Source organism: Ambystoma mexicanum, chromosome 3p (genome assembly GCF_040938575.1).
Source record: "Ambystoma mexicanum isolate Mex_15411 chromosome 3p, UKY_AmexF1_1, whole genome shotgun sequence".
Classification (NCBI taxonomy): domain Eukaryota; kingdom Metazoa; phylum Chordata; class Amphibia; order Caudata; family Ambystomatidae; genus Ambystoma; species Ambystoma mexicanum.
This window is the reverse complement of record NC_090925.1, coordinates 1,253,060,874-1,253,085,261: the sequence shown is the minus strand read 5'-3', so window position 1 is coordinate 1,253,085,261 and position 24,388 is coordinate 1,253,060,874. Positions and strand designations below refer to the sequence as shown.

The 24,388-nt window shown below is 40.3% G+C and overlaps 1 protein-coding gene across 1 annotated transcript in view; it reads right to left on the bottom strand.

Annotated features, from left to right (window-relative positions):
* LOC138581417 (cytochrome P450 2D17-like) overlaps nt 1–24,388 on the bottom strand; it is a 451,371-nt gene that overhangs the window by 136,833 nt on the left and 290,150 nt on the right. The window contains exon 6 of the mRNA XM_069652732.1: nt 2,735–2,876. Within this exon, the coding sequence (XP_069508833.1) occupies nt 2,735–2,876 (142 nt within the window). The remainder of the gene's footprint in view (nt 1–2,734; nt 2,877–24,388) is intronic.

The following is a 24,388-nucleotide window of genomic DNA, read 5'->3' as shown; positions in this document are numbered from 1 at the left end:
CCAAACTGCATTCTCCCAACTAAACGCCTTTGTCGAATCTAACAACCTCCTTGACCCCGCCCAATCAGGATTTAGACCGCGACATGGAACTGAAACCACTCTGGCCTCAATCTGGGACGATCTTAAGATCACTGCAGACTCTGCAGGATGCGCTGCACTAATTCTCCTCGACCTGTCTGCGGCCTTTGACACAATTAACCATTCAACCCTCCTTGACCGCCTCCACTCCCTAGGAATCCGTGGAACCGCTCTCAAGTGGATCGCCTCCTTCCTCAACAACAGGAAACAAATAACCCTCCTCCTTTTGTCTCGGCTGCTCGCCCAGTTAATACGATTGTCTATCAGCTCTCATATTCAACCTGTATATGTCTACCCTCCCTGGAATCATCCGCCCGCACAATATCATGTTTTACAACTATGCAGACAATACCCAAATCATCCTTAAATTCCACAACTCAGACCCCAACTCTCAGCCCGACCTCGCAGCCTGCCTCCTAAATATCGACCGTTGGATGACTACAAACTACCTCCTCCTAAAACCCGACTAAAACCGAAATCATGGTGTGCGGCAACACTGAGCTTCTCCCTCGTCCACTCCCTTGGCCTCCTTCCATGGGCCAACCCGCCCACCCCCTCCGTTTCAGTAAAAAACCTTGGATGCACTATGGACTCTGACCTAACCCTCTCCAGACAGATCAACAACATATCTAATTCTCAGGCGCTCTAAAGATAACCATCATATCACATCACTATGCTTACTCTATACTTTCCACCATCATTCAACTAGAACACAGCTATACCCCTGATTAATTTGGCCTAGCCTTTCACATACGAATAGAACCCCATGATCACCTCATCACCCTAATAGAACGCAGCTAGCCGAGCACATTCCGGCTACGTTGCTCGCATATGTGTCCTTCAGGCCTAACGCAGCCAGAGCTCAGTCTAGGTGTCCACCCACCAGACTGCACACATACAAATGATATTTCCAGCACCACACCTAACGCTAGGATGCAGCTACCACTGGGAAATTACATCAGCTACACACATATCCGGTGCACCCACGCACCCTATGTCACCATCTCTCTCTACTGACCAGAACTACGGTTCCCGAGGGCGTTCAACCTACCAGCACTTTGAGGTCATACCAATGATATATAGAGCGCTATATAAATGCCAAGTAACTAACTTAATTTATGGAAAATAGAGGGGAAGCTTTGGAAATTGGCGTTGAGATTAGCAAAATCTACGCGCATTGAGGCTATCCGATGTGGACAAGGGCTAACGTCTTTGCTGACCCTTTGGAAAATAAGGTGTTGTAAACTATATATAAAAATGACACTAGAAGTTAGCAAGGAAGATAGTCTGATGAAGATCATCGGGAAAAAAGCCACATGACAAAGATCAAAAGAATGAGGCCCTTTAGGACCTCACAAATACTTCCCTAGATTTCCTAAAGGAGATAAAGATGCACTTACCCAAAGAAAGTGAGAATGTTAATAGATTGTATAACATTCTTAAAAAGAAAGCTATACACTGGGACCTCATTAATAATCTGGATAGTTTAGGAAACAAAAGGAGGTTTGCTACATATTGTCTGAAAGGGATGTCTCCAAATAACCATCTTAGTTATTTATGGAAGGTGAATAATAGGGAATTTACTAGATTCATATTGTTACTAGGGTTCAATAGGTTACACATTTATGATTATGTGGGTTCTTGGACCGGTATCCCGCCTGAAAAAAGATTGTGCAGATTTTGCAAATTGGAGGTCGAGACATCGAGACATCTATTAACTGGATGTAAGGAATTGGTGGGATGGTACTATACAGGTTATAATGATGTAGTCTTGGACAAAAGGATGATTTTGTCTGTCAGTTTTGGTCTGAAATATATATGGCAGAACCTACTGTGTATATCGGAGAAGCCTTCTATATATGGAAAAGAATCCTGTTGAAATGGGAAAACATTGGAATCGGAACTAATCACTATGGCTAGAAAAGATAAATTGAAAGTAAGAGAGTGACGATTCCTTGTAAATTGGTACAGTTGGATGATCGTAGAAGAATTCAAAAATAATTAGACAAAGAGATAAGTTATTTATATTCCAGGGGTATTGGGGAAGGGAAAATGTGTTGAAGACAGTTTTAAATATTGTGTGAAATTTATTAAGAGTTTATTGTTAAGAAGCTTGGATAGGAGCTGTGTCTATGTTTTTTTTAACGCCTGTAAATTGCTTGTCTTTCTACTGATTACTGATTAAGTTGTCAGGGAAACGTTGAATATGGAAATATTTTAATCAATTGCAGTTTATATATATTGTATAGGTAATCATTTTAATACAAATTTTTTATGGAGTGTTAAAATTGTAAATGTATCTCTGATATTTTGATATGTCGTTAAGTGGTTAAGGTTTTAACTAACCAAATACACTATAAATAAAAAAATACAAAAAGTAAAGCACTATCTGTAACAATCAACAAACTTTGGAAAAGGCTGTATTTCGAGAAAAACGACCACATTTTGGATGGTTCAGTTTCAGTTCAGTTTTTAGCCGAACAAGTTCACCCAGGCTTACTATGTACTACAGAAAAGAGCCCAAAACATGTGTTCTTGAAATAGGAAGCTGCCATTGATCACCTCCTGTAGGGGTATGCCCATATGAATTCAGAAAATTACTATTCTTCAATCTCGTTCTAATCCCACGTCAACATTTTGCTACATTAACACTTACTCTGAACATCCGGATAAAGGAGCATGTAGAGCAGTGCCCAGCGTAGTGTTGTAGAGGTAGTCTCTGTGCCTGCCCCAAACAGATCAGCGGTGGTAAAGAGAAGGTTTTCTTGACTGAAGTTGCTGCTGGGGTTGTCTTTAGTCTGTAAGGGTGCAGAAATTGATACACGTTAAGTGATATTTAACATGGCAGTGCTGAGTGCTATTGAACATGGCAGTGCTGCTGCAGGAGCTTAACCTGAATGATGAGTGAAAAAGCATCAATGTTAATCAATGCCTGTCTAGCGGAGCCACTGTCATTGAGGATATAGATTTGGTATACTGAATAAGGGTGGATGCTGATCAGTGGAAATGGGTGAACTCTCTGTCATGCTGAATACTTACCTGGTATTTCCTGAAAGGATTAAGAGAAATTACTGGTAGTTTCACTTTGTAACTGTTACACAGGACTTGAGCCACAAGAGAGGGTACTCTTTGAACTCTGTGCTATTTCCATTATTCAGTAAAAGAAGAGGTTTGTTGCATGCAAATCCATTTGTACAACAGCTGGCTCGACTGGAGCTATCAAATGTACAGATAGATGGGCAATGGGGTACAGTGGCAATGCAGTTTGATATATAAAACCAGCTGAGGAGTAGGAGGGAAAAGAAAATATGTATGATGGCGATGAAAACGAAATGGGCCACATTACAAGTACAGTGGTTCAGTAAAAAGTGGCAGTAAAGTGAATTTAATTCCATTATTGCTACTTTAATGCCATATTAACACACTGCCGTACTACGGGTTTTGGCGTTAAGGGGATGATTTACCACCAACAAAAAGCTGGGGGTAAATCACCACTCTTCTATAAAAAATTAGCAAATTCACCACCCAGAATTACCAATCCACCACCAAAAAGTCCCATGGAGTCCTACAGACCCTTAACAATGGGGAGCAACACCACTGTGCCACCACTCGTAATCCTGTAGTAAATCTTGTGGAGCCCAAAGTGTGGGCCTACACGAGGGCAGTCCCTGAAGGAGAAGTTACACCAACCACGGTACTATGAATTCCTTTCAGTGAATGAAATGGGCGGACTGCAATGTCACTGCAGCCAGCAGCAATAAAGAAAGGTGCGCTCACGCGAAGCAATGCTGTAATGTGGTAATTCCTGGCAGTCCGTGCAGGCAGCTGGGCTGCGGAGCGCAGCCAGCTTGCAACGCTTGTTGCAGAAATCAGTCATTCAGAGGTTCCTTCTACTTGTGCCTCGTTACTTGAACTTCTTATTAACGCCCCCTTAAAGCACCTGACTAAGGTATCTACAATTGGGTAAGCTGCTAGGTGGATAACTTCACAATTGTATACGTTTGGCGTATAGTCTTCGTAGTCCCAAAGACTGAGGCTGTAATAATTCTGCTTGCTTGAGAAAAACTCACATTATCTGGTTTTGGTGGATCCACACACGTCATCCCTAAATAAGTCCAAGCATGAGGGTGTTGATAATACTGGAATGTAAGCCTCAAAGTGAAAGTAAACTACCATCACTGATTTTTATTTTGCACCTTTTTTTTAAACTTTATTTTTTCTGCTGATAGGAATATTGCAGTAACTACGTGTTACAAAGCATTGTGTGTGATAGCATAACAGGCAGTATTTACAGACAAACTTTAGAGGACTGTGCAATGATTCTTGGAGTTCTGTTCATTTCACTTTTTCGGTAGTGTGCACTGTGGGGTTCAAATACTGTCTGAGGGGGGCCCAAATGTCCTTTGGTTGGCTCATGGGTATTGTAGGGTATTTTGTGGAGATTTGGGGCCTGACGGTATTTTATTACCGCCGAAAAATAACTTAGCAATAATCACTCCTTGTATTCAGATTTGGCCATGTGCAACAATAATACAGTGGACATGCACTATTTCAGCACCCAGGCATGCATATTTGGTATGCGTGGTTGGTAGGCGTGGTTGGTGGTATTTTGGTGAGCATTATTCCCTTGTTTTATTGGTGGCCCCAATGTCCAGAATCCCTTATCTTTGCTTAGATTTTTCGTGTAATCACTAGAGAGACCTCAGGCCTACATTTCAGGAATACCACATTTTCAATGTTAGTGTTAGTGTTAGTGTGCCACCATGGGCAATCTCACTGACTTATTTACGACAGAGAGCTATATGCGGTAATTTTGTGGTAATTTCCACTACCTTATATACGGTAGGGAACTATGTCCAGAGAGTCTCTCTTCCCGTTGGCTCATGTACCTCCAACGAGCTATGCTACAGTCACTCACAACTGTTCATACTGAATCTGACATGCACACATCTGTCTTAAAATGACCATTGCATTGTTTAAAAATCTCCCCACATCATCAGCATTGTAATGGTAAATAGTAAACACACCACCCGTCTGCTTTCAAATATCTTTCTGTATTATAAAAGTTGCATTTAAACACGATCTCATTCTTTACAGAAATAAATACAATAGCACAGTAACAGCTTTGTCTATGACACACTGCAAAGAGAGTGGCGGAGAACAGAACTCAAATTGCAACATTAGCATTTGATTAAGGCATGCACAGGAATCCTACACTGACTGCATATTCTCGTACACACTCAGCTCCCACACTTCTGTAATTACCTTATTTCTTTAGTTGTTCTCTTTCTGAATGTGGCTCCCTTGAAGATTAACCCCAGTGAAAACGAACGCTTTTCGTTCTCAAACCGGGGTTATTATCTGGAATCCTCAGCTTCTGCAGATAGGAATGCCTCAGCCAGGGGAAAGGTCCTTCTTCCAGCTCTGCCAAATCTTGACTGCCTTTCCTCTTCCTCAAACTCCCCCCAGCAAAAACCTGATCACTCCCTCTAGCATGATACTTGCTATGACGCTGCTCCAATCAGAATTAATCACGCCATCTCCTCCTTCTCTACACAATGGCTCATTTTTATAGTAATACTTTGTAACCAACTGATTTCCTGTTCTTTCGAGCCCATTTGCTTCCTGTAGTTATGTGGACAGGGCAGCAGAGAGAACAGAAAAAAAAAATGGATGTGCGTTTAAAAGTTCACTTTCAGAATAGGCCTAATTCTGCAGTGGAGACACATTTTTATTAGTGGATTATGTTTCATTAGTCACGTTAGTTATGTTATGTTAGTTATTATTTTCAAATGTGTCTCTCGCACCATAGGCATTTCAGGTGAAAAATAGTGTGCATTTTTAAATGAGCAGGTGTGCTTTTAACTGTAAAAATAGATTTGCATCTTATATGTTAAAATCGTTTTTGACTGAATAGCCTGTCTTTTCTTGTTAATCTGGTAACACATATAGCAATGCACCGCACCCTTGTGGTGGTGCTGCAAAAAAAAAAATGCTACCTGTGCAGTAGTGCTGTACTCTGTGCTGTTTGCTACCTGCGTAGTAGTGCTGTACTCTGTGCTGTAACACGCCAAATATCCTTACATACCCTCCTTTTGTTTTTAGAATCTGGCCACGATCCAAGCCAATTCCTAAAAACAACTTGTTCTTTCTTTTTCTTTTAAAATGCATGTGTATTGGGATATCTTTCTCTTCCTGACGTAGCTAGTAAAATCAGTAACATTTTCATTTTTACTGATAGCACAATCAACCATCCACCCATGATTAGCACCAGGATAGCCAAACCCACTATTGAGCGTTCCCCCCAGGTTCCCCAATTAAATCTTTACACTTCTATTATGCCCAGATTACTAATTGTAATATTGTTTTTTCTCAAATTCATTTTTATAACATGTCTTTCTTTGTGATTCAATAAATATTCCACATCCGGATCTATTGGAAAAGTATCCCTTTGAAAAAAATCGATATTTTCCACTTGGCTTTCCCAAATATCATTTGTTACATGAAACAATGTTAATCCCCCAATTGACATTATATTTCACCTGTTTAACCACGTATGTTCCATGGTTTAAATGTACTACCGTCATGTTCTTTAAGCAGGTGCTGACCAACCATTTACCTCTGACCATCTTAGCCTGTGCCATTTCTTCACTCCCCATATTACTAATAATCACTTCACATCCCTCTGATATACTTGGGTCAGATTTCAAACCACAAATAGCATCTGTGGCATCAGGAACAAACGGTTTACCTGGACACATATAATTTTGTTCTTTAAATGTTACACATGTTTCCAGGTTTGGTATTAAATAAACTTCAGGTTCCCATGACTGAAATGCCACCACTTCTGGAGTCTTAATCTTAATGAATTTGTCCTCTTGCCAAAATCCCACATTGTGTACCCACTTCGTTTGATAAATAAGTTCAGGGGCTACATATGGGATGCATAGCAAAAATCCGATCTCTACTCTTTCCAAGTCCACATATAACGGCATTGCATTCCCCATTTCGAATGCAATTTTTACCTGTATTATGTCAATTTCCCTCCTGGTCAATCCTTCTATCATTTGACGAATGATATCCTGCGAAACAAAATACAATGGAATATGTCCTTGAATCAATTGTGAAACTGCAGTTTGAACTTCTCTCATATAATTCGTTAATAGTCTATCAACAGGACTCATTATGTTCAATATTTCATTTAAAATTCTGTCATGCTTAAGTATTATTTTAGTCGCCCGTTGCATTACATTCGCTTGTTCATTTAGAATGATTGCAGTTTCATTTATGAATCTTACTTGTTCATCCAGTCCCCCTCTAATTCCATCTAACGTTTTTTGTATTATTTCTAGGTCAATACTCAGTTTTTGTGCTTTAGTACTCAGTGTTCCTACCGAAAGAGAATTGGCTGTTGATATTGTGGTACCTATTATTGCTCCAACTATAGACATTACCATTGATATCGCGAGCATCACCGCACCTCTCTTTCCTCTCTTCTTCTTAATGTCTGCTGAATTCACTAATGTTTTTTCCAATTGCATTAATATATCTCTTATTGACTGCTTAGTGCCCTCTTTTCTTATTTCCAGCCACTCTTTAGTCTGTTCAATCTTAATTCCGGTATTGTTCAAGTGTTTTTCAATCAAAATCTCAGGATTTAACGGAATGTATATATTTTGGAAAATCATCCTTCTATCACTCATGATGAATCCTGGTGCCCCTTCCACTGCGATACCAGATGCTGGTCCAGGTTCAATGACAACCTGTGCTTCTGAATTCTTGAAGATCCCTCCAAATATCATCATCATTAACCATATCATCGGTATCATCTTCAATGCTGATCGCTTTGTAGCCTTGGTCTTCGCCCCTCTTTGGGGCTTTCCCAGAATCCGTCCACGTGGGCTCCAGGACTCCATCGTCTCCCGTGGGCTCTGATCCCAGAACCTCCGACCAAATAATGTTAATTTTCTAAATCAAAAATAGAAAATAAACAAATTAAGTACATAGCACAATACTAACTTCACCCTTTTGCCAAAAATAAAACATGCCTGGTAAAGATATTTCATTTTTTTTTTTTTTTTTTAAATTAAACACAAGTTAAAAGAAAACAAGCACATATAAAACAGCATTCAATATTTAATACACTTTCTCTCTGCACACCAACCATGAGCTTCCATTATATATTTATTTATTTATTTATATATTTATTTTATATTATATATTTTTACATATACTACAGTGTTTATGTGTCATCATAACAATCAATTTTTTTTACTCTTTTGTCACTGCCTCCTGATTGTACCCATTTATTTTCTCTTTTTGTGTTCAAGGGACTTTATCTGTTTCTACATGCTCAAGCCGCCTGATCTCATGTCTGGGATGGCATGGTTTGATTTGATTTACATGGACAAACTGCTCTATTGCCGTTTCACCTTCATTTTTCAAAATTTTATAAACCACAGGAGAGACCTTATCTATAATTCGAAATGGCCCCTGCCAGGCTGCTAGAAATTTAGAATTTTTCTGTTTACTTTTTCCAAAATGAAACTTGTACACCTGATCCCCTACACTGTATTCCTTTACTGATGTCTTTTTGTCATAATAAGACTTTTCACTGTCAGCGGCTCTTTCCAGATTTCTCTGCACAAAAGCAAATGCATGTTGCAAATGCCTCCTCAGTTCATCAATATATTCATGAACTGTGGATGCACTCACAAGAGTTTGCTCATGTGTTCTGTATAGTAGGTGTTGTGGTAACACCATTTTCCTACCTGTCAAGACCTCATGAGGGCTAACACCTGTTGCTTTGGCAGGAGTCGATCTGATTGCCATCAAAACCAACGGTAAACGTAAATCCCAGCTGGAACCTGCTTCTGCCACAAATTTCTTTAAAATATCCACAACAGACCTATTGCTTCTTTCAACTGTACCTGAAGACGCCGCCCGATATGCGATATGTAGTTTCCTTTTCACACCTAGTATCTGCCATACCTTACTCATCAGAGTACTTGTGAAATGACTTCCTCTGTCTGACTCAATTCTTTGTGGCAACCCAAACCTTGAGAACACATGGTTCACCAGCAATGTGGCTGCTGTTTGCGCACTACAATCTGGTGCAGGAATGCATTCAATCCACTTTGACATCAAACATACCACGCTCAAAATATAACGGTGTCCCCTGCTCGACCTTTTTAAAGGACCTACATAGTCTATTTTCAAATCTGACCATGTGAGAGTTAGGCCTCTTTTCATCAATGGTGCTCTATGCATTGGTGAAGCAGGTTTAAATTGGGCGCATACTAGACATCCTCTAGTATATAATTCCACATCTTGGGACATATGTGGCCAGTAAGCATAATCTTTTAGTATTTCTAATGTTTTTTGTGAACCTCTATGGCCTGCAGTTATGGCATCATGTGCATGGTGTAGCATTAGTCCTCTGAATGAAAGGGGTACTACCCACTGTATCTGCCCTGTTATGGACTCTCTAATCATGAGTCCATCCTGTAATCTGATTCGTGTTTTGTTCTTTAATAATACCCTCAACTCTTCTTTTCCCATACAATCTTTTTCTGTTAAAGGATTTTGTTCAGGATCTATCAAATGATTATAATAGATTCCCAAAATTTGATCATTCTTTTGTGCCTCAATCAAATCTTGGTCTGGCGTGTCATGACTCCACTGCACCACCGGTTGATCTACCTCCTTTGGTGCTTTAGAACGTGTGACTGCATCAATTTGTATTTCACCCATTAAATAATCAATAGGTAGCAATTCTCCCATCACAGCCCCAATCTTAGCCAGGTGGTCTGCCTTATCATTTCCCTCCTTATCCTCTCCTGGTGTTTTTAAATGCCCACGAATTTTTCTCCAGTATATTGTTAAATTATTTTCTGACACCAATTTGTCTATGGCTTGTATCATTTTTCCATGTTTAAGTGGCTTTTTGTTGTATGTAACCATGCCTCTTGCTTTCCAACCAGGCAAATACTCCACAAAGCTATTCCGTGCATAGTCAGAATCAGTCACCAGGACAATTTCACTGAACTTTTTATCAACTGCAGTAGCAATTGCTTTATAAATGGTTGCCAATTCCGCCACCTGACTGCTCCTATCCCCAATCCTCATCCCTATACTGGGGACGCCTTCACATTTCAACCAGACATTTCCTATTCCTGCCACTAATTGTTTATTATTGTCATTTTCAATGTGAAAAGCACAACCATCCACGTATACAGTTGGCAAATCCTTGCATGTTTTTTCATCAAAAGCTTTGTGTGGTGATTGTTCAAATTCCTGCAAACTAGTTTCCACTTCCATTTCATTTGGTATTTGTTCAGCTGCACAGTCATGTAAGTCAGCTAACCCTTGAGCAATTGGGCTCTTTTTATTTTGTCCATATTTCACTTCTACGGGAAAACCTTGTAATGTCAGCGTCATGAAGTGATTCTGGATTGCGCTAGATTGCCTGATCTAACTCTCTAAAAATTGCAAAGGTTGATGATTTGTTTCAATAATCACCTTTTCTCCCTGAACAATGGGGCGGAAATGTTGTAGCGCCCACACAGTGGTTAATAGGGCCTTTTCACATTCATTAAATTTCATTTCAACTTGGGAAAATGCCTTACTTGCATATGCAATGGTTTTGTGATTCAAATCGTGTTTTTGTGATAACACTGCTGACATACAATGTTCAGAAAAGCCTATTTCTAAAAAGAAATCCCTGTCCTTTATGGGGTATGCTAAACATGGTGCCTTTACAAGACATTCCTTCAATTTAGCCACTGCATCAGACTGCTCTTTTTCCCATCTCCAGGGAGTATTTAGTTTAAGCAGTTTAGTCAATGGTTGAGTGATTTCTGCATAATTCTCAATGAACTTTCTGTTATAGCCTGTCATCCCTAATAAACTTTTTACTCCTTTCACATTTTTAGGATCTTTTAATCTTTGTATGGCCTCTATTTTCTTCCTTTGTGGATTTAGCCCATGTTCAGTCACTTCATGCCCTAGAAAGTTCACTTTTTTCTTGCACCATTGTGCTTTTTGCAAAGATACTTTGGCGCCTGCTTTCTGCAATTGGCCAAGTACATGTCTTATTTCATCAAAATGGCTTTTCAGGCTTTCATTTTTTATCAGGACATCATCCACATAAACTATTGTTCCTCTTTCCGCTGCATCCGGCATGGCCTTTCTCAAAAATATGCCAAATTCACTCCCACTATTGATGTACCCGAACGGAGCTCTAAGCCAGGCATATTGAGTCCTGTCGAATGTAAAGGAAAATAAATGTTGTATCTCTTCTGCCAATGGCACGCACCAATATCCAGAGGTGAGATCTAATGTGTTAAATACATTTGAACCATGTATCTGAGCTAGGCCCTGATCAATGAATGGCAGTGGCCATCTAGATACTGGTACTCTTTTATTTAACTCTCTTAAGTCTGCACACAGCCGCCATTGACCATTTGGCTTTAACACACCTAAAATAGGCGTATTGGATGTGCTATGAAAGGGCCTGATTATTCCCCGTGATTCCAAATTTTTAATAATCTCTGCCAATGATTCTAAACATGCCAGCGGTAGTCTATACTGGCGTACAAACACTGGATTTCTGCTACAACCTTCTGGTAGTGTGGCCACATGTAAATCAGTTAAACCACAATCATAAGCATCTTTTGCAAATACATCCTTAAACTCCATAAATATTTCCCTCAGGTTGTCCCTATACTTATAGCTTTCACATGCATCCGCTAAGGAGATCTGCTCTTCTACCATTCTGGAAAATTCTGGAAACTCTTCTGGTAAAGGAATCTCAGCGCTTTCCTCTAACTGTGTGGCTGTGTCTTTTTGTAAAGTTGCCACTTTTAAATATTTTGGCATATCAGCTTCCACTTCAATGGGCTGATTTTCTGTTTCATTTACATTTAAATTAAATATTATGCAATCCTCTTGATGGCAGCACACCGTCTCATTTGAATCATAAGGATACACAGAATGAATTTTAAATATTCCTTTGGGCTGAGAGTCCAGGTGTTCTGGCAACTCGCCCTTGGCATCTACATAATTTTCCGGAATATTCCCAATCACCATGTTATTTAAATCTGCCGTATAATGTGATTTTTGTATGGCCATTCCTAATGGGGAGTTTTCCTCTAAATGAATATCCTGACAACCTTTATTATTTACCATGATTTTTACAGATCCTTCACCAATGTCTACCAATGGAATGTATTCATAATACAGGCCTTGCTGTTTTATGGACTCATTCAGGCATACAAATGCATCAGAGCCTTTCATCTGCTGCCCATTTTTGCATTTCAGTGTTATTGCAAACTGTTTTGTAAATGCAGGAATAATAGTATCTTTCCTCATTTGTAATTCGATTGCATAAGGAACCAGTTGTGCACAATGATAAGCCCTTCTTTTGTCTTCAAATTCAGGTGCCGGACCACCTAGGCGTGACCATATTTTTTGATTAAGGAAATCTAACACCATACACATTCTGTGCATGATATCATTTCCCATGTAAAATTCATTTTGTGCTCCACTCACTATCCAGACATTATGGTAAATTGTTTTCTGCCCAATGCTAATTTTAAGCATGCATCTGCCTGCAATTCGGTTTTCAAAGTCTGGACTGTCCAACCCAGAAACATATTGGTTTTTAATCCTAAATTTCGGGATTTCTTCCCTCTCCATAATTTTTTGCAACAATTTCTCATTAATGAAGCTCCTTTCATGTCCAAGCGCTAAAGTGGCTTTTATTGTTTTAAAATAGTCATTTATACCAACATGAACCCATGGTTGCTCATCTTCCATGTGTATTTCTGCCAGAGTGGTAATGTGTTTTTCTGAATCTGTTTTAGGAGCAATATTCTGTTTGCATGTTTTCTCTTTTAAATAGAAACGTAATGTGTGCTCATCTATGGCAGTCTGCCAATCTTTCCTTGGGTCCAAGTATATTTGTACAGGTAGTTTTTCATTGTCGCTCTGCATTTTGTCTTGACACATTAATATAACAGTGACACTAGGTATGCAGCTATTCTGGAAATATACCTCCACAGCATCATTTGTTTTGGCAACGGTGTGACATTCATTTATATTGCTGTTTTGTGATTTTAGTTTCTTAGACCTCAATGGTTTTTTGGTTAAGGACCACAGCACTCCATTCACCCCATCTATGAGAGGAGACAATCTTTTCAGGCAATCTGTCCCCATCAGAAATGGAATTTCACAAATAGATGTGATCAATACCTCTTGTTTCATTCTGTGCTTTCCTATTTTTATGTCAACCTCAGTTACACCTATGATGGGCACCTCCTCCCCATTAAAGTTATGCACTGGGCCTTGATTTTCCTTCACTGTGATCTGACTCTGTGGAGGCCTCCCTTCATTGATACTCTTTACCAGCTCCTTGGACATAATTGTGGCCTGTGCGCCAGTGTCAATCATAGCAAAGGTGTGGCATTTTTCTTCTACAGTGATGGGTGCATGATATCTGTCCTCAACTTCCTCTAATACACATAAGAAATGTGAATTCTTACTGATTTCAGGGCTCACCTTTCTCAGGTCTTTTTCACTTTTGGCTAAGCACATTGGTAAATGAAAAGACATTTTTCCCTCCTTTTTACCCATTTCTGTGCGAGAGATTTTATTCATTTCTCCATGTTCAAAGGTTTTTTGGAGTGTGGCCACTGTTCGCCCATCCATCTGGGTAACATCAGAGACCACATTACAATCCTCCAACTGAACATGTGTAACAACATCATTCAGCAATTTGTCATTTTTTAATTCTGTGCATTTGTGATCATTTAGTGTGATACCAGCCCTTTCAGCCTCTTCAAAAATATGTGGCTCAAAGAATTCTTCAGGTGATTGACTTGTACCCTCCTTGTGAGTATTTCCTTTTTCTGTCTGTGTTTGATCATTGTTTTGCTTGCCCAGGGAAGGAGCTATAGCATCCCCACTTACTCCCTGTTCACTGGTATTCCCCATGCATGAGTCATTTTTCTTAAATCTGTTCCTTTGTTCTTTTGGAATTCCTAATGTTTCTTTTTCATTTGTGCAAATCTTTACTGTTTTATTTAGCTCTAAGTTAAACCGTACCTCTTTTGTAGAAGTATTTGCACTTTCTGTCACAATTTCATTTACTGGTACTTTCATTTTTAATCCATTAGGCATCTCAGAGTCGTTATGCAAAATTATATCAGAGCAATCTGTCATTTTGGCACTGCAGTTATCATGAGTACTTAGTCACTTTTCGGAAGCCCCCCGGTCATTGCTATGGCCATCAGCCCCCTCTTTGGAAGGTTGTTTTTGCGCTGTATAGAGCTTTCCTATTTGCTCAGCTAACATTTTCACTTGGGCCTCAAGGCACTGGAACCTTTCCATCTCTCTAGGATCCTCTTTCTGTGGCCTAGGTCGATATTGGTTGTTTTCCCCCTGATTGGATCTATTCTGATACCTCTCAGGTGATTGATGTCGGTTGGGATGGTTTCTGAACTCTTGATTCATTTGTGGAGGGGAGTGGGTTGCACCCATCCTTTGATTATAGTCCCCTGGTGGGGAATCATTGTACTGGCGTGGACTGTAGTTCACGTTTTGCCTCATGTCCTGTCTCTCAGATTGTGGGTACTGGCCCCTATGTTGATTTCCATTATCAGTAAATCGATCCACATATCAGGGCCTATCCTGATTACCATATATCATGGTGCTGGGATCAAATCTGCTCTGTGTCCCCAATGACTGGTAGGGACCATCATTTCTTTGATCTTGATTTTGTCTCTGGTTATTGTTCATACCTGCCATATCAGACCGGTATCCTACCCGGGGTATGTCCCCTAAATACCTAGGGCTGATGTAGCTCTCTCTATTACTAGGATCATGTGATTGGAACATTGGTACAGGAAATGACGATCTTTGTTGATTACCCCTTTGTTCAGGTGTCACATTATTTTTACCTTGGCTTTGAGCAGACTCAAGGGACATTTTGGCTGACCTGATTTCCATTACTGTGGCTGAGGGTTCTTTAGATTTAGGTCTAGTATCTTTCATTTTATCACTTCCTCTACCCTGACAATAGAGTACCTCATATAGTTTTGTGCTTTGATGTACAATCCATTCAAGGGACTTGTCACGGTCAAATTCACGGACCAATTGGGATATGATGTCTTTCTGTAGCCCATAGAAGTATGCAGTTTGAAACTCATTGGAATTTGAGTCAAAAGATACATCAAAGCGAGAAAATGCTCTTTTTAAGTCTTGTAAAAATTGGCGAGGGGATATATTAGGTCCAGCAGTAATTGTGTACGCGACTTTCTTTGCCTCCTGCAATGACTGAAAAGGAGAAAAATGACGCCTAATTTCTTTTTCAAACTCCAGCCATGTCATATTCTGCTGCTCATTTAATCCCCTTATGATGCTGGCCGTCGGGGCATCTAAAGTTAAATGAAAATATTGTCTGTACTGTTCCTTAGGTATCTGGAGTGCTTTAAAAATGTCATGCACCGCTTCTAAGTGATCCTCAATGCAGCATTCACCTCCCTTTTTAAATGGTTTGATCAGGGCTTTAATGTATTTCATTATTTTTATGGGGCTACTTGTTGCAATGCATGGAATTGCACTATTTTGTGATTCAATCCTGTTTTCAGGTGTATGAGATTGGTGGCTGCCCCCAATGGGAGTATCAAATCCCCCAAGGGCGCTGCAACCAAGTTCAGTCACCGGCCCAGTCACTGGAGCACTAGCTCTTTGGGCAGAGCTAGAATTCACCTCCACTCCATTGAATGCGGTACCCTGCCGTCTCTCCGGGGACCTGGGAATGCACATTTGCTGTTCTAAGTCCTTACACTTTTTAAGGAGTCTGGTTGCTTCGTTTTGTAAATAATTATTTTCATCACTCATCTTATTAATCACCTCCTGCATGTCGCACATTTGCATTTGGCATTCATTGAACTCTTTATTTCTCTTGTCTCTTTCTTGAATCATTTTAATCATTTCTTGTTCTGCACTCTGGAGATCACATTCTTTTTCACAGTGTTCTTTTTGTAAAATCTGCATCTCTGAAACAACCTCATCTTTATCTTGTCTAATGTGATCCACTAAGGCTTTTAAGTGTGCCAATTCTTGCTCACTATCCTCAAATTGTTTCTTGCTTTTGGATAATTGAGTATCAAAGTCTCTGCATTTTAATTGCATGTCTTTTTGGCATACATCCAATTCTGCTCTCAACATTTCCTGATTTTTACTTGCCCCCTCTAATTCAGTCTTTAACCTGTTAATTAGCTGAGTATCATTCTCTTGCATTCGCAGGGACTTGTTTAAAATAAAACATATTTTGCCGCATAGCCGTATTAAACAGTCTTTCTCTGCACTTTTATCGGCTGCATTCAATAATCTTGTAAGGCAGACCTGAATTATGCTGCCTTCTGCAAAAATATTGTCTAGTTTTTCTTTCTGCACCTCACCCTGAATGCGGTTACTCCATTCTAACGTGCTATTCGAAGACCAATTCCCATGTGCAAATAACTTTGCCTCTAAATATTGCACTAGATCTGAGAATGTGGTTTCCCTTTGTGACATTCTGAAATTCGTTTTTAGTGGCACACTGCTATTATAAAATGGGTTCCCTTTAATGTGCAAATGGCAGTGTGAGACACGCTTGCCACGCCCAGTAGGTACTCTATGATCACTTTCCCGGCCTGCAACGCACCATAAATATGTAGGGTATTTTGTGGAGATTTGGGGCCTGACGGTATTTTATTACCGCCGAAAAATAACTTAGCAATAATCACTCCTTGTATTCAGATTTGGCCATGTGCAACAATAATACAGTGGACATGCACTATTTCAGCACCCAGGCATGCATATTTGGTATGCGTGGTTGGTAGGCGTGGTTGGTGGTATTTTGGTGAGCATTATTCCCTTGTTTATTGGTGGCCCCAATGTCCAGAATCCCTTATCTTTGCTTAGATTTTTCGTGTAATCACTAGAGAGACCTCAGGCCTACATTTCAGGAATACCACATTTTCAATGTTAGTGTTAGTGTGCCACCATGGGCAATCTCACTGACTTATTTACGACAGAGAGCTATATGCGGTAATTTTGTGGTAATTTCCACTACCTTATATACGGTAGGGAACTATGTCCAGAGAGTCTCTCTTCCCGTTGGCTCATGTACCTCCAACGAGCTATGCTACAGTCACTCACAACTGTTCATACTGAATCTGACATGCACACATCTGTCTTAAAATGACCATTGCATTGTTTAAAAATCTCCCCACATCATCAGCATTGTAATGGTAAATAGTAAACACACCACCCGTCTGCTTTCAAATATCTTTCTGTATTATAAAAGTTGCATTTAAACACGATCTCATTCTTTACAGAAATAAATACAATAGCACAGTAACAGCTTTGTCTATGACACACTGCAAAGAGAGTGGCGGAGAACAGAACTCAAATTGCAACATTAGCATTTGATTAAGGCATGCACAGGAATCCTACACTGACTGCATATTCTCGTACACACTCAGCTCCCACACTTCTGTAATTACCTTATCTCTTTAGTTGTTCTCTTTCTGAATGTGGCTCCCTTGAAGATTAACCCCAGTGAAAACGAACGCTTTTCGTTCTCAAACCGGGGTTATTATCTGGAATCCTCAGCTTCTGCAGATAGGAATGCCTCAGCCAGGGGAAAGGTCCTTCTTCCAGCTCTGCCAAATCTTGACTGCCTTTCCTCTTCCTCAAACTCCCCCCAGCAAAAACCTGATCACTCCCTCTAGCATGATACTTGCTATGACGCTGCTCCAATCAGAATTAATCATGCCATCTCCTCCTTCTCCACACAATGGCTCATTTTTATAGTAATACTTTGTAACCAACTGATTTCCTGTTCTTTCGAGCCCATTTGCTTCCTGTAGTTATGTGGACAGGGCAGCAGAGAGAACAGAAAAAAAAAATGGATGTGCGTTTAAAAGTTCACTTTCAGAATAGGCCTAATTCTGCAGTGGAGACACATTTTTATTAGTGGATTATGTTTCATTAGTCAGGTTAGTTATAAGTTATGTTAGTTATTATTTTGAAATGTGTCTCTCGCACCATAGGCATTTCAGGTGAAAAATAGTGTGCATTTTTAAATGAGCACGTGTGCTTTTAACTGTAAAAATAGATTTGCATCTTATATGTTAAAATCGTTTTTGACTGAATAGCCTGTCTTTTCTTGTTAATCTGGTAACACATATAGCAATGCACCGCGCCCTTGTGGTGGTGCTGCAAAAAAAAAATTGCTACCTGTGCAGTAGTGCTGTACTCTGTGCTGTTTGCTACCTGTGTAGTAGTGCTGTACTCTGTGCTGTAACACGCCAAATATCCTTACAGTATTATACCTCTTGCATAGGTTTCTTCACACTCGTATGTGTCGATTAGATCTCGGAGCCATGTTTGAATTGAGAAAAAGAGGGTTTCTGCACACATCTATTACTGCGCCACAAACAGATTTTGCTTTGGTTCAGAATTTATTGAGTAGCCCATAGTGATTACACGTGTTTCGGCACCTTTAACGTGCCTTTCTAAAATCTGGGCAACAAAGTGCAATTTACTGTTTTTAAAATATTTCACACAACAAAACAAAAAAAGAAAAAGAAAAAATTAAACGAAATAGAAAATATAAATAAGTATAATCATATTAATCATCATATGTATTCCATTTTGTTTTCCACATTATTTCAGACATTGAGTGGCACAACATGAATAAAAATACAGTTTTAAAGAAAAATATATAACCCACGTGATGTAAAGTGTTAACACATACCATCATAGTTGTCAGTTTTGATGTTGATATATGATCAGAGGAGAAGTGAAAAAAAAGGGGGGGAACTTTTGTAAGGGTGATATTAGTGCAACCATATTCAGTTAGCTAATCTGCTATTATTCATGTGCTATTTTGTAAAATAATTTCAAAAAAGCTTACCTATTATTTGGTGTTCACGAAATAACTTTAATAACATATTCTAATGAGTGGAGTCCCATCAGACTTGTACCGTAGCCAGTGCTTGTAACGGTAAAGAATAGTAAACTTTATGTTAGTTTCTCTATATGTACACAGATTTAATGTCTAATAATTCATGCGCATTTGTTGCATGGAAAAAATCTACATAGTTCCGTTTCTTTGTTAGCAGAAAGTTGCTTTGCTGTTACTTTCAACTCACCTCCTTTAATGGAGTCGAGTTTCATCCTTCCAATATAAAAAGATTATTCTCGTAATGTTCCCTTAAGGCATTTATTAGCTAAAGTTTGAGGGTTAGTCGTCATTTTATAGAAATACGATTTAGTGGAGAGAAGGCGTTACCTTAAGGTTTAACTTTTTGAATTCAAAGCTCCGCATTTACAGAAACGAACAGCGGTACACTAAGGCCGCTTATTATTTGTGCGGATCTGAACCTCATTGGAGGTGCAGGTTGGTGGTCTCGCACAGGTTGTTAGGGATTACCTACAAATTCATGTGTCCTGCATCACACGTCGTGTCCCTTCTGAGAGTTTGCTCGGGTTGCCATGTGTTGTATATGTATTGTAACCACAGTAACCCATTTGTCCTTCCTTTATTTCGAATTATGCAAAAACCCGTCGGCCATTTTAGCACAGAGGTTTTACTTATGATCGCATTTATGTTTATTCACGATTCTGCTTCTTCTATTAGTATCTGTTAGTGGATCTTAATTCTTGGTACTTAAATACAATTTAAACGCAGGAAATAAACATCTTCCTTGCTTATAATTGGAAAACGAATGGACTCTCAGAGCACAGTGAGCAGGGAGTCCACATCTGGTTGCCCCCAGGTAACTCAGGGTGACCAACCCCAAGTTCCTTACAAATATTTCAAAAAAGGTAGGTGGCGCTCCTCTCCAGAGGCAAAGCTTCACCTCACTGATGAGGCCCAACAAGGCTGAAACACGTGTATGGGGCTGCTTTTGGTACTCTTGTTCAGAGAGGAATTGCCATAGCATTTTGGTGCTGGACTGCCCATGTGGGTGGGACAAAGACTGATATGCAAATGGATATTTCCCATCTGTGAAAGGCACAGTGAGCAAAAAGTGCGTGCTGCAAACTCTCACCTCAGAACAGGTGATCATGCCTTGTTCTTTCTGGAGAGGAGCGCCTGCTACCTTCTTTGACAATATTAAACATACTGAAAATATGGGCTCGCTGGAAGACACGACTAATAAAGAAGATGTGCCACCTAACACGCTGTGTAATACAATGAAGAGAAGGGAGATGTGGACTTGGAGGGAAGGAATCTTACCCTAAGCACTCCCCCACTTTTCTCTGAGGTAGTGGCCACTTCCACCCTGGAAATAACACAGGATTCATTAGCCGTCCTAAATAAAACAGGAAAGTCCCATGTAACATTCTTAAACTCTACTGTGGAACGACATGGGAAAGAGACAGGCAGTTTTGGCCTAGAATTAGGGGATGTCTCGATGGCGACAGGGCGGGATAAAAATGCCCATGTGGAAAAGCTAGTACAGAACGAAGTTGAGATCGAGCAAGATGTTTTAGATCATTCCTTCGAACGCCTATGCAGTGACATCGATGGGATTATGCAAAGACCCTATCGGGCAATAAACAACGCAAATAATGCATCGAGACGACCTTCCTATGGACCTCTGAAAGATTGGGAGCAACATATAAGTCCTTCAAACAGCCTATCACAAGAACAGGCTTCTTTGACTCCACCCCATTGACTAAAACAAACCCTGACGGATAATTACTTTATCCCAAAGAACATCACTATGAGAAGGGAGTCAAATATTCTTCAACAAATTGATACATTGGGACCAGCATCCATCTCGGCATTACATTCGGTGCTTGAATCCTTTTTTGCGCTTCTACGATAACATTAAGGAGGTCGTACATGGAAATGCACTAAAGTTAGACACCGTAGAACAGGTATTGAAGACCCTCTTAATACAAAGAAAGGACTCTGATGCTAATGAAATACGAGTTCAGGCATAAGAACAAACGAGAAGAGGAAAGGGGGAAGCCTAGGACTCTGGAACCACCGCACATACTTCCAACTGTATGGATAGAGACAAGCACAGGATGGTGCGAACCAGAGCTTGAAGGACGAGATCCAAGTTGTGATGGGGTCACCCCGGACTCGCAAACACCTCTCTGTGATCATTTAAATACAGCAGAAGAAGGAGAAGACAATCAGGTGGAGCTGGTGCAGGACCCCATACCAGGGGTGGTATTAAAAAATATACTCCCAAAACAGGAACAAAATGGATGGGTAAAGGAAAAATGACAGAAGAGGAGAGCGAATCTACAAAAAAAGAAAAAGAAAACCAAGAATTTACCAGCATTGAATATAAATAAACGTAACAATTCAAAAAAAGAATTGGATGCCCTTTCCTTAGGAGAAAAGGAGACATGAAATCAACCCAAAAAGGTGTCAAAAACCACCAAAGGGTCCGCAACAAATGAAACAAATGGGAAATCGAAAAAAAAGAAGTCCAAAATAACGACCTACCTGGAAAGCCAATATATTGGCCTAGACAATACAAACATCATGGAGAATGATGTAAATGAGGAGGCGAGGGAGTCAATCTTGGTGGAGGAAATCTGTCAAACAGATCAAGGGCAAAGGGAAAACCCTGAAAGTACACTACAAGTGGTCCATACTTCAGAAAAAGTAAATATGGATGTTGTGGGAGGGTGGTAAATTGACGCCTGGGGGAGGTGGCTGTGAATCATTGCACGATTTGGGTCATAAAAGCAACGAAAAGAACCAAAACATTTTTCAGCGCACAGAAATGGGGTGGAAATCTGCCCTAAACTAAAACATGAATAGAGGGAACATAATTAGAGGGTTTCAGGCTGTTTTACAATTAACAGCGCTGTGATCAGATGACATCCTCAGAGGAGCCTTCCCGAAAAAAGGCATGGAAAGATCAGTCTTTTATTTTGCATCAAACCTGATTGCAAAGATGATTTGGAGAAACCGGGATGCACTCAAGACCTTGAGGTTTTGTCTGGTGGAGTTAACATCACAAGAAGAAATAGATGCCTTCCTAAACCCAAAGCCACAAAGGGAGGAAATGACACCACACACACTGGGAATGTTACAGGGCTCTGCAGGTGCTTCTGCAAATACATTGAATGGGCTTGGTTGGAAGGAGCAATCCAAATGTTTAAAAAGGTGAAATTAACCCAGAAGCACCTTTGAAAACCCTAACATAAAAAACATCATGGAATATGTGTGGCTTCCAAAAATTGACAAGAAACACCATGGTGTTACTGGAGATGGCGAATGTCATCACACTACAGGAAACTATGGCGGTGGGTAATTTTGAACTATGTGGGTTTTCAATGTACTGCAAGCCAGCCACACAGGGGGCAAAGGGTCGACCAAAGGGGGGCTGGCCGTGGCCATAGATCTAAGTTGGGCCTGTGCACATTGTGAGGTCAAGGTTGAATTACCAGACTTAGTGGTGGTACATATCGCCACTTCACAGCCAAAGCTCAATCTCCTGATTTGTAAATATTTATGGAAACCAATCTACGATGCAAACTATAGTGCTACAGAGCATGCGGGATACGCTGTTCAGGGATTGGTTGGGGATATGAGAACCCAAATGTGATAGTGGCAGGAGACTTTAATGCAACCTGTGTTCAGATCAAGCCAAAGCAGTTAATCCACTAAGGAGGGAAGAACAATTCTAGGAGTACACCTGTACTCCCGCCCAAAGAGAATATGAAAGACTTTCACACATGAAAGAGGGGAACTAAGTACTCCTGGATTTATTATATATTTCTCTCCTCGCTATTGAATGGCAAAAGTGACTGTTTAACCAGGGGAGAGGCTATGGGGAGCGATCATTTCCCCATAATGCTTAAGATAAGTATGCGACTGGAATTTCAGCACTTTCAACCTGCTTTGGCCTTTACTACCGTAGAAAGGGGGTCCATTAGATGGAATCAGACGACATGCAGATCTTTCATGTATATATGGGAGAAGGAACTGGTTTTGATGGCAGAGTGAGGAGTTAAACTAACAGCTGGAAATTACAACAGCAAGCTGGTTTCCTGCATGAGCCTATTTTTACAGAAGGGTAAAATGCAGGAAATGATTGTCAACAAAAACCCATATGACATGAGAATACAGAAGCCTAAGGCTGGTAAGAGAATGGAACTTAGATCATGCCTGACAAATTCTAACTCCTACAAAGATTTCTGTGAAGAGAAAAGGAAGATTCTGGCAGGCCATAAACGGGCACTGAAATTGATTAGGAGGGAAACCACAGTAACAAGGTACCAGGAGATGGTAGGAGCCTTGGTCAGGAAAGATGCAGCAAATTTCTGGTCTCTTATGGTGGGGGGCTCTAGGGAAAACTCTGAGTACAGGGGACTGCCAGATATCAGCAAAAGTGTGGGTAAAAGACCTAAGTGGAAATATTCTATACCCGAAAAGGAACCTGTTTGGGATTTCGAGGGAGTAGGGAAACCTGGAGACAATGGGCCTCATTATAAGTTTGCCGGTCCGGGAACTACGGTACCGGTAAGCTTGCCGGTACCATAGTTCCCGGAACGCCAAACTAGTGAGCTGGGTGTTCCCTCAGACAACCCTTTAAGATGAGTAGCTATACCCTGGAGATAGATGGGGATGCAGATTTTATTCATACATCAATAATCAAGGCGACTCAAAAGTTTGACAAAAGTGAGTCTGTTTTATTAACAGGTCTATAAAACGGGGAGCACAACGAACATCAGCAATCGCACGATCTTCTCACTCTCGATACTTTATAAAAAACAGGGCTCTTATACCCAAAATTAGTCATCATGATGTTCTGACCTGCGTCATTACCAACGTTCTCCTACGTGGCAAACTACAAAAACCAAACGCAGGGTGTGATTGGGTCTATGTGGATATCTAAGAGTTCTATATCTGTATAGAACAGTGGAGGAAAGTGGTAGGATAATTAACATCATGTGGGGCAACTAAGCCCTCCCCTCAAAATGGCCACTATGAACGTCACTAATTGTACGACGTCCCATTGGCTACACCAACTATAGGACCTCTAATTACATGGTCCTCTACAATTGGTTGGCTTCTAACCCTGTCAGCACTTTTCCACCTACGTCAAGCAGTATGCAGACTGAACACCAGGTGCGGATAAGCTCATCTTAGCACACGCTTCCCATCAATTACTGTATCAATCCATCATCACCTCAATGGTCCAATGGCAATTAGTACTTTGAAGATTGGCCTTGGGTTTCTACTGTGCTCTGAGAATTCCAGGGAGTGTGGTCT